The sequence below is a fragment of the Paramacrobiotus metropolitanus genome, unplaced genomic scaffold, assembly GCF_019649055.1.
Source record: "Paramacrobiotus metropolitanus isolate TYO unplaced genomic scaffold, Prichtersi_v1.0 Parri_scaffold0000092, whole genome shotgun sequence".
Lineage (NCBI taxonomy): Eukaryota > Metazoa > Tardigrada > Eutardigrada > Parachela > Macrobiotidae > Paramacrobiotus > Paramacrobiotus metropolitanus.
Genome location: NW_026570312.1, coordinates 260,719 through 272,047, shown reverse-complemented (window position 1 = coordinate 272,047; position 11,329 = coordinate 260,719). Strand labels below are relative to the sequence as shown.

General features: G+C 45.4%; 1 protein-coding gene across 1 annotated transcript; it reads right to left on the bottom strand.

The window, feature by feature from the left end:
* Positions 1-4,867: 4,867 nt before the first annotated feature.
* LOC129596587 (uncharacterized) lies at positions 4,868-5,741 on the bottom strand. Its single transcript, XM_055493913.1, has one exon. It carries the CDS (start codon positions 5,627-5,629, stop codon positions 4,868-4,870), a length of 762 nt encoding a protein of 253 aa, XP_055349888.1. The 5' UTR covers positions 5,630-5,741.
* Positions 5,742-11,329: the final 5,588 nt, after the last annotated feature.

The following is an 11,329-nucleotide window of genomic DNA, read 5'->3' as shown; positions in this document are numbered from 1 at the left end:
TTTCCAAATTCGAATGGATCTTGAGAAAAATGATTCGAAAATCGAATGCCAGTGCTACCTATATTTGTTAACGAAGCCGTGGCTCGGTGGGCGGGCGGAGCAGTCACCACGGAAAGCGGACTAGCAGACTAAGCAGAGTAAATTTATTTAGTTTTTATTTCTCAATATGTACAAGGCGAGCTTCGCTCAACAAATATAATCAAATGAAGAATTTGTCCCAATTAACGTGGGAAGGGACTGTGCACAAGACACTCATAGCATTACCCCGCATAATCTCCAAACTTAAACGTTGAAACAAAAAACAGGTAGAGCGGCTCTCGCCCGTCCTTAAAAATAACTTCTTACCAATCTCCTTTAACGTAACAATGCCGGTCTCACACCAGGTGCCAAAAGTCTCACATGCAAAAGGGACAAAATTACAGCGATCAGTAAGCGACTTGTATTTTCCAATCTTCTCCCGGCAAGCCAGTTCGGCGGCGGCTTTAAATTTATATTAAATAAATATAAATTTATTTATATGTGTACGTGAAACCTCTGAAATACGTACACCTCCGTACGAAAAATTTCGTACGTAATTCAGGGGTGTACGGAATTCAGATTAACTACCCCCAGCCCCCCTGGAGGTGACTAAATACTCAGGGCACTACCCCACTATAGAATGCTGAGTATTGTACATACTGCGCAGTGCGCACCGCATAAACCTTAAAAATGCACGTGCTTTATCTGTTTACTCAAAATTACATCAGTTTGCATATTATGTATGTGAACAGACGAGAACAACCCTCTTGCACACTTTTAGCAGCAAAGATTATAAAAGCCTAAGGCCTCGTCCCGAATTCAAAGCGAATCTCGTTGCGATACAGCAACTCCACCTCGCGAGGTGGCTTCGCGTACCGTATCTGTAGGCGTGGCCACTGCATACAGCTACCTCGTGCGGTTGAGCAACCGTACCATAACGAGATTCGCTTCGAATTCGGGACAAGGCCTAAATCTAGGTATAAAAATCTAACGATTTCCTGTGAGCTTGCTTTAAATCTTTGGATTTTCAGTTCAGTTCTGAAACAAAGAAAGAAGATAAGAAAGTTTAAAAGATTCAGTTCTGAAACAGCGGTGTACGCATTCACGAGGTGACTGCGTACAGTTCAATGCTTATGCGGTACACAAGAAAAGTGTACGTGTACACAACGCTGAGGTGTACGTCACGTAGAGGTTCCCCCGTATGCTATAGTCTACGGCGTAATTCGGTACAGCATTTATCGTACGTAATAGAGGGGTGTACGTTTCTCGGGGTGTACGTACGATGAGGTTTCACTGTATTTATTGTTTATTTTTCGAAGGCGTTTTCTTTTGCAGCAAATAACAAAATGCAACGAATTTGTGTTCATATGAAAGTTATTTTTGATAGAGTATGCAGTACTTTATGAATGCACTGGACTATTTTAATCGCGGTAGTAGCAACAAAATTTTTCACACTTTCTACATAAATCGTGAGAAACTAAAAAACACAAGCGAGTTACACAACATCTACAAACACAAGCGGGCGAATAACAGAGAATATTTCGTCTAAATTCGCCGCCGGTGTTGCTGTTCCCATTATAGATGCTGCGTTTCCCCCTGAATTTCGATGCTGATCCGTTGACGCAGAAACTCTAGTGCTCGCGGTTCGCCTGACTGCTGCTGGATCATCTTTCCTAGCACGTTCAGCAGCTGGGTGGTTTCTGGTCCGAATGTTCCGTAGGTCTAGAAAGCCAGGGGCTTGAACCAGTAATCTTGGGTGATGTTGCGGTATTTCTCGGTCTTGCTCCGCTCGGCTAGCGCTGCTGCCGCTCCGGCTTGAGTGGATGTGGAAGCGATGTATGCCAAGGCCATGGTGCTGCGGCAGGTTACATCCCACGCCAGCGCCTTTCCTCTTTCCCACGGGGAAATTGTCACTCCGTCCGGTCGTTTGCCATCTGTACGGGAGATTCCGGGAGGTTCCAGCTCAGTTTCAATTCCGGCCGATGAAAAGGCACGCTTAATTACCGCTTTAAGGCTTTCATGGGTCGGTTTCCGTCCGGCACTGAACTTGCAACTTGAACCATGATATCCATGCTCATCCGCTTGGTCACCGCAAATGCACTGGTGTGGTGTGCATACCAATGCACCAAGGCGCAGCGCTACAGCTGTCCTTAGGCTGGAGTCGTTCAGTAGGTTCCCAAGGGATGCTGCCGGTAGTGCTTGGAGCCATACACCCGCCTCTTTGGTACTGACTGCCAGCATCCGCGCCTGGCTGGCGAAAGCCCGCTCCAACAGTCTCAGTTGTGACCTTATAATAGGTTCGTCCCACGTTTTCTGCATTCCCCGAACTTCAGGTGGTGGCGCGTCTTGATTCGCCATCTGCTGCCATTTGGTGGTTGGTTCACTGCAATACGTCTCCGGCTGGAAATTCGTAATGGCGGAGGCTAAGGGAGCTATTGAATAAGCCGAGGCCAGAAAGGCCGGCAGTGCTAGCTTTACAATGCTCCTAATGCCCAGACCACCTCTTGAAACCGGAAGGGACGCCTGCGTCCAGATCACGTCGGTGACAACAGTGTTAGTTATTTTGGACAAGCTATCGCGTATCATGGTGTCAAATTCAGCCAGCAAGGGTTCTTGCAAGTAGCATCGGCCGGTACGCAGTTTGTAAAGCAGCCTTACCGGTCCCATACTGCATCGCAGTAGATAGAGTGCCTGGTGGGCTGGTGCAATTTGCAGACGTTCAGTCATTCGGGCGACTACCTCCGTTGCACTGACGAGCGCCCCGGTAACGGCATCGTCATGAAGTGGTGCGCCAAGGTACTGCAAATCCTTCAACGACGGGCACTTCAGGTCAGGAAATGACTGGAGAAAGGCAGCCGTAACCGAACTGCGGTCTGCTTCGGTCCACCCAACCACCACAAGCTCACATTTAGCAATGTTTAGTACCAGTCCACGTTTTTCCAAGTCTTCTTTCAGCGTACACAAGTCGTCAAAAACATCGTCTGGCTCTCCTCCCAGGGCGTCGTCATCGAGAAAGCTTTCGCGGAAAGCTGATTTAAGATGCTTATACGAGCCAACTGTTGACAGACAATTGGCTCGTATAAGCATCTTAAATGCACTTAAATCTGTAATACTTGGTAATGTCCTACGTTGTCCTTCTTACCTTGACAACTGGCCATCTAACGACCATGACCATGACAAAACAGTGGTATGAAAGTTCAGCTGCGTTGCATGCTAAAGAGCTCGGGTTAACAGTTACTTATGAAAACCTAATCCTTATTATTATTATGGCTGTCACGGTAGCTACACAGGTGACTGTGTCACCTGTGTAGCTACACTGTAGTCTGTAAAGATGTTCTTCCAATAGGATCTATAAAAACAACTTTTTTAATGTTAACGTTGCATTTGCATTCTCGAACTTGAATCTCTAGTCTCGTGAACACCAGCCTTCACGTCGGTTAAATTTCTTTATTTAATATGTACCTGAAAGCTATCGATAAAGAAAATTTGTTTCTTCTTTTCCATATTCTAAAATTTTCGGTGAAAACTAAGAAACAAAGATGTGATGAGTCTCTCGATGGAAACGAATTTATACACCGATGGCTCATAACTCGCTCCATTTCTATAGTTTCTTCGAGGATGCAGATATAGGTATGAGCTGTATTTGCAAGGGCACACCGACAACTCGCTGACCGACAGCTTGCTGACGACCAATTTAAATGGTCGTCAGCACCGGCAAAATGTTTACCCGACAATTTGCTGAAACAACAAATCGCGGGCGACATTTTGCTAAAAGACAGTTGGCAGACACCGAAGATTTCCTGACGACTCCTTGCTGACCGACAAAATGTTTGAGACAATTAAATTTTGTATACATACTAAAATGTTGACCGACGTTTTACTGACCGGCGTTTCGTGGAAGGAATACTGACAACTCTCTGACCATAAATTTATTCTGGTTTCCATCAAATCTTTCCGAAACACACTATTGGCCCACATGTTATCGTATATGATACTAGTTACGTATTTATTTTCTAATCATGCTCGTATTTTGCTGTACTTATTACACACTTATTACAACAGAGTGGAAGTACGGAGAGCAAGGCTACCAGAATAAGGTTACCAGGTTACCAGAATAAACGCGCAATACAGGTGTCTATTATTCGTAATTTTAGCATGACACGGCATCAATCAACAATTCAGCACCGCGTAAAACAGCCTGAAGTAAGTATCTGTATGTGCAATCGACAGCTCCGAAGCGGCAGCCGTCAGGCCAAGTGGATATTTACTGTACGAAGAAGTGCTCTGTCAACGTCAACAGTATTACAAGCGTTCTTTAGATGATCACCAAGCCCGTGTTTTAGTGCTTCTAGTTTCTACGATTTTGCATCCCCCATTTTTCTACAATATCACAATGTCAGGACCGAATTTGCGTCCAGGTCCATGAAGGAACCGTGGTATGGTGGAAAGACCTGGTATCCTGCCAAGGACGTGCGCCTGCAGTGCTACAGCAATGATAACTGCGAATGCGTACAAGTACAGATGTCCCACGGTACCATCCAGGAGCTGCTTCCCCTGCACCAGGTGGCCTCGTCGCCCCCGGCCGAGGACTGGCCAAAATGGCGCGTGCTGGAGGGTTTCTTTGTGGTCCGTTCGTGTCCTCTGCCGGCCACCTACGAGGCAGGGGGGGGGGGGGTCTCAGAAGCTGGAGGAGATCTTCAAGTCGCACTTGACGGGGCAGTTCGACATTGTGTGCATCTCATTTCACACAACCTTTATTGAATTACATCGCGTATTACTCAAGTAACAAGGGGTCTTCTTTTATTGATTTAGTTAGCAGGAAGAATTATAAACATCACATTCCGAAACATTACAAAACAAAATAAACAGCATTAAGACCGTCCGAACGTGGAACAGTCGACGTTATCGACAGCGCATTTCCTCTCTGTATTTCAATGCTAAGACGCTGTAGCAAAAACTCGTAAGAGCGTGCTTCTCCAGTAGCATCCTTTAACCGCCTCCCCAGTTCCCGTAAGAACTTCAGACATGCTGGGCCGGTGACACCGGAAGTCTCAAAAGCTAAAGGTTCAAAGTCGTACTCATTGGCCAGGTAGTCGTACTTCCGGCGCTTTTCTTCTTCCGCCTTCCTTGCTGCTTCTCCGGCTTTGGTACTGCTACTGATGACATTAGATAAGGCAAACGAGTCCACGCATGTGACATCCCAAGCAAGCCGTCGTCCGTTTCTCCAAGGCAGCTGTGATACACCATCCGGCCGCCGTTCATCGACGTCACTGGTCCCTCGCGGTTCAAGTACTGCCGGTATATTGGCGGTGACTAAGCTTCTTCGGATCACTTCATTCAAGGCCGAATGCCGTATGAAACGGCCTGCGCTCTTTTTACATGACAGTCCATGATGACCATATTTGTCCACGGGTAAGCGACAGTCAGTGCACAGATGAGGACTGCAGAGGGGCGCACCGATCCGTAGTCCGACCGCTGCACGGAAGCTCTCATCCGACATCAAAGTTCCAAGAGAAGGCGTAGGTAGAGCGTTCAGCCATTTCCCCGATTCCGGTTGAGCAACTGCAAGCAAACGCGCACGGTGGGTTATGTCATTCGCAAACGTGTTCATGATAACTTCGCAAGTTTTCTTCACTAAAGCGGCGTCCCACACTTTTTGTAATCGCCGAAGATTTTCTGGTGGTAGCTCAGCACCCGATGCTGTTTGCCACAACTGGTGCACCAAGTCACGACTTTCCGATCCAGAGGTGATGTCGGAAACCAGAGACGATGTGGCATAAACCGAAGCCAAATAGGCTGGAGTTGCTAGTTCTGCCACACGTCTGATTCCCAAACCACCACATGAAACGGGGAGCGATGCTTGGGCCCAAGTGACACCGTCAATCTGAACGTTTGCTACCGACTCTAAGGCTAATCTGGCAACGCTGTCAAACTTGTCCAGCTCGTCCCCGCATAGCCAAGTTGGGCATGCTCGAAGTAAATAATTCAACTTGGGGACACAAATGCAGGTTCGCAGAAGGAAGTAGGCCTGGTGTGCAGGCAATATACTTAGCTTCGAGGAAAGTCTCTCCAGGTCCTGTGTCTTCTTAAGAATTGCGTCCGGGATTCCAGCCTGCAAAAGAGGAGCACCGAGCAGTGACAGTTCACTTTCGTCAGGCTGCAAAAATTCGGGGTGACACTTGCTAAATGTCTCCCGTACGATTTCGCGTTCTTTTAATGTGCCCCCAAATACAAAAAATTCAGATTTTCGAGATTCAACTGCAGGCCGTAATCTTTTGCAACAGCAATGATTGTGTAACGTAGGTTCTTACTAACTGTAACTCAAAGCTGGCTAGATGGTATAAGTCTTTATTGATCTAAGACTGACTAAAACTATCAACGATTTTTAGTATTGAAAACATAGGACTTATATATGAGAACAGATGGACAAGACAACGTCCAGTTACACAACGTTATTGGCGTATAGTGAATAGAAGTTATGACATTCAAACGGATGCACTTCCGTGTTGCGTAATATGCCTTTGTTGGCCAGTGCGTTATACAGCAACGCACTGTGGCTCGAACGCCAACCGGCACTTATGCATTGTGTAACAACTCTGTTGGCCAGTGAGTTGTGTAACAACTCACTGTTACTGTTATGCCAACGACCAGTACATACGTTGTGCATGTACACATGATAAATCATGTTACACTCCCCTTCTAAAGAAAAAAATAATTGAAAATTATTTATAAACTGGTCTTGTTTTTCTTTCACGTAAATTGTATCTTGGCTCATTGTTGTCCCTGTGTGGTGTTTTGGTGTTGCTTCCAGTGTCTCTGTTCTCTGTTGTATGTTGTTCTTTTGGAGTCGTTTTAGCGAGTTGGATATTCTCCTCTTCATCTAACTTGTCGTACCACGGTTTCAGTTGGGAAACGTGGACAACGTCCTTCTTGCGTTTTCCGTTTATGTTCTCAATTTCGTAGTTAACGTTGTTCAACTGTCGGATTACGCGATACGGTCCGTGCCAATGTTTAAGCAGTTTGGTGGTAAGCCGAGTGTCGGCTGGGATAATTTTGCCATCTTTGTTAACAAGCCGAGGTACGTTCCAGCGGTACACAAGGTCATTTGGTTCGTACTGCGCAGCTACTCTCCTCTCGTTATACGGTACTTGATTTCTTTCGTTTCCATCAATACATCGTAGTTTGGCTAATTCCTGTGCATCTTTTATATATTCCGTAGTCTCTCTCACATAATGGTCAAGGTCGTGAAAGGCTTCCGGTTGGTTTAATGCTGTGTCGAGGGCAGATGTTGCTTGGCGTCCATGTAGGAGTTCGTATGGAGAGTATTTTGTAGTGGCGTTGACGGTTGTATTAATGCAGTGTGTTACGAAGGGCAAGTAGTTATCCCATTTGTTGTGGTCGTCGCAGTATTTCGACAGACATTCGGCAATAGTCTTGTTTGCTCGCTCTGTCATTCCATTACTTTGTGGATGATATGAAGTCGTAAACCGTTGTTTGCAGTTTAGAAGCTTCGTCAACTGTGACAAAAGATCATTGCAAAAATGTCTCCCTCGATCGGATACGATGTATTTTGGTACCCCATGACGTAGGATGATTTGCTCCATTATAAATTTAGCGGCGTTCTCTGCTGTGGCATTTCTTACGGCTTTTGTTTCTATCCACTTGGACAGGTGGTCGATTGCAACTATAACGTATTGGTTCCCCTTTGAGGATGTTGTATACGGGCCTTGATAGTCTATTCCGATGGTGTGCCAAGGTCCTTCCACGGGAAACGGTTGCATCAAACCTGATGGTTTGCCTGTGGAGGCTTTTAACATTACAGGAAATACATTGTTTAATATATGCAGATATGGAGTCCGTCATGCCGGGCCAGTAATATTTGTCGTGAAGTTGGTGATACATTTTCTCAGTTCCAAAATGTCCATTTGCGTCGTGTGCATTATGCAAAACTTCTCTCTGCATTGATCTTGGGATGACTAACAGGGTAGCCATTTTATCGTTCCGGTATGCTATGCGATACAGTAAGTCAGCTATCAACGTGAATCGTGTACGCCGGTATTTATAGGCTTCGATGTGCGTCGGGCCTTTAAGGATACTGGAAATTCGCCTGCAGAAGTTGTCTGTCTGTTGCTCTTGTTTTAGGTTGGAAGTCGTTATGTGAAATAACGGGTTGGCAAATTTCAGATTTTAGGCGTGTTGGAATTGTCGAAAGGATATCTTGACAGGCAATCGGCGACAACGTTCTCTTTTCCGGCTCTGTATCCGATATTAAAATTATACTGCCGTAACCTTAAAATCCAACGTGCGTGACGTCCTGTAAGATTCTTTGCGTTTATAAGTCCTCGCAGAGCATTGTGGTCCGTTATAACTTCAAAAGTTCTATTTGGATCGCCTATATATGGGCGAAACTTGTCGAGTGCCCACACTACTGCTAATAATTCCTGTTCCGTGGCGCTGTAGTTCCGTTCGGATTTTGATAAAGCTTTACTCGCGTAGGTGATGACCGTTTTCCTTCCGTCGTTTTCGACTTGGTGTAGAACAGCACCGAGTCCAACACCACTGGCGTCCGTCTCCACTATGTGCCGTAAATTCCGGTCGAAATGTGCCAGAATGGGTTTCGTTGTTAATGCTCGCTTCAATGTTTCAAAAGCTTTCTGCTGTGTTTCTGTCCACTGGAAAGGTGTGTCTTTGCAGGTCAGTTGATGTAAGGGTGCCGATATTGTAGCGAGGTTCGGGATAAACTTGCTGTAATATCCGACCATCCCGATAAATCCTCGAAGCTGTTTCCTGGTTGTCGGGGCTTGGTAGTTTTGTATGGCTTCTACTTTTTTGGGATTGGGAAATATGCCGTCTGGATTGACAAGATGTCCCAAAAATTCTACTTCACGGTGTCCAAAGTTGCACTTTGATGGTTTAAGTTTTAGTCCTGCTGCCGTTAATCTTTGTAAAACTGTTTCTAAATGCTCAAGGTGTTCCTGAAATGTCCGGCTATGGATGTTTATATCATCCAGGTAAATAACGATGTATTGGCCAATTAATCCGGTAAAAATTTTATTCATCATGCGCTGGAATGTCGCGGGGGCATTGGTAAGGCCAAAAGGCATCACCTCGAATTGGTATTGGTTTGTCGAAGTAAGGAAAGCTGTTTTCACCTTGGATGATTCTTCAATCGGAATTTGCAGGTATCCTTGAACTAGATCTAGACTAGTAAAATATTTACTACCTCTAAGCGATTCTAAGCAGTCATCGATCCTTGGAATTGGGTATTTATCTTTGACAGTAATTTTGTTGAGGTCCCGATAATCCACACATATACGAATTTTATCTTTTTGTTGTATTGGAACTAAATTAGCTGCATACTGGGATTGGCAAGGTGATATTATTCCTAGGTGTATCCATTCATCTATTTGCTTATCAATTGCCTCACGTTCCCACTGAGAAAATCGTCTCAGGTGCCTTGATGTTGGTTCGTTATTACCGGTGTCGATGTAACACTTCGCACAATTTGCACGTCCCATTGGTGACTGCTTCGTTGGAAAAATCTCGCGGTATTTAAACAGTAATTTCAGGAGCATTTTCTTCTCTTCACCGGTGAGTTCCGGTCCTAGCTTGACCATATCTTCAATGTCGGCCATTGACAGCTGGTCCTCTATAAATTTTGATGAGTCCCCCAGGAGGTCTTTCGGGCTTAACTGCCCATTTTCTTCTGCGTACGCCTTCTCCTCCTCTTCTCTTTCTTTATCTCTCTCTTCTTCAATCTTTTCTCTTCTCTCTTCTTTCTTCTCTTCTCTCTACTTCTTTCTTCTCCGGAGACTTCTTTGTTAACATCATGCCTTCAGTGATTCCTAGGTTCTTCACTGATGAACAGTGCTGCTCCTCCCTCTCATCGCGCGTTTGATTGGGTGTTCGTACATCTCCAACCCTCCGACCAAATCGGCCAAACTTGGGCAAAGGTTGTGCTGAGGATGTCCGGTTGCGGAGTAGCGTATTCGTGGATGGTACTGGCATGGTGTTCTTTAAATCGGCCATTAGACGTGCCCTGGGATTGAAGACTTTATTTTGTTTGAAATCAATCACAAAGGGTGTTGACCGAAGATAGTCGGTCCCAAGCAGCATGGCATATGGGAACCCCTCTAGTATGGCTGCTTTCACCCATACTCTCTCTTTCATCAAATCTATGGGGACTCTGCATGATCCTGAAATGTTGAGTTTATCACCTGATGCGGACGTTGCGATGGTACCGTTCCATGGTTGTTTAGTCAAATTCTTTTCTCAAAAAATTTCTGATTTATTATTGAAATTCCTGATCCGGTATCTACGATGGCTTCTATTGGCTCATTGTCAACTCGTACTTTGCAGGTTATTGCGCCGGATGTCGAATTTGTACAGACCAGTTGATTGTTTACCGCAGCAAAAAGAGCCTTATCTGCCACGGCCTTTAGTTTAACTCAGGTATTTCCAGTGTGTCGTCGTGTTCTTCGTAGCTGAAGTACGACGGTTGCCTGTTGTTATTATTACTGTCGCGGTTAGAATTTCCTCCCCTGGAAAAATTGTTCGGGTTTCTTCTGTAATTCTGGTCCGTATTTCGTCCCTGGCTTCTGCATTCGCGAGCGACATGACCTTTTCTTCCACATTTATTGCATTTTGTCCAACAGTCCTTCTGCATATGACCTTTATTACCACAGCGGTGACATATTGCATCTGAACGAGTGTTGCGTCCGTTAAATCGGCTTTCGTTACGCCGGAAGTTGGGCTGGGATCCTCGTGTTATGTTTTCCACAATGTTGACTACTTGATCCAGGCGTTTAGACAAATCAGTTATTTCGCTGTTCCGTGTTTCCGTAAAGAAAACCTTTGCTTTTGAGTCATCAGCCTCTGATTCCCTTTGGGCCTTTTCCTTGTACTGCTCCTTAGTTGCCTCGGTCTTCAGCTTGTCCAGGAACTGGGCTACGGTTGTCGGTCGATTGGTGACAAAGTTCGATTTCATGCGTGTCGGGAGTTCACGAAATAATTCGTTCGCCTTTTCGTGCTCAGTGGCTGTAGGGTTGATGACATCAAACATTTTCAGGACTTTCGTGACGTATGATGGAGGATCCGACTTCGCTAAGTTCTGGTATTCTTCCTTCTTCAGGTCGTAGTCCAGGTCAGTAGGGCCAAAAATTTTAAGCAGGGCGTTCTTCGCGCTGATCCAGGTTACATGTTTGGTTTGCTCCGATTCCCACCATCTTAAGGCATTGTTGATGAAGCACAAGTTAAGATTCGTCAGTTTTGTCGCTTCCGTCCATCCATAAACTCGGGTAAAACTTTCGTA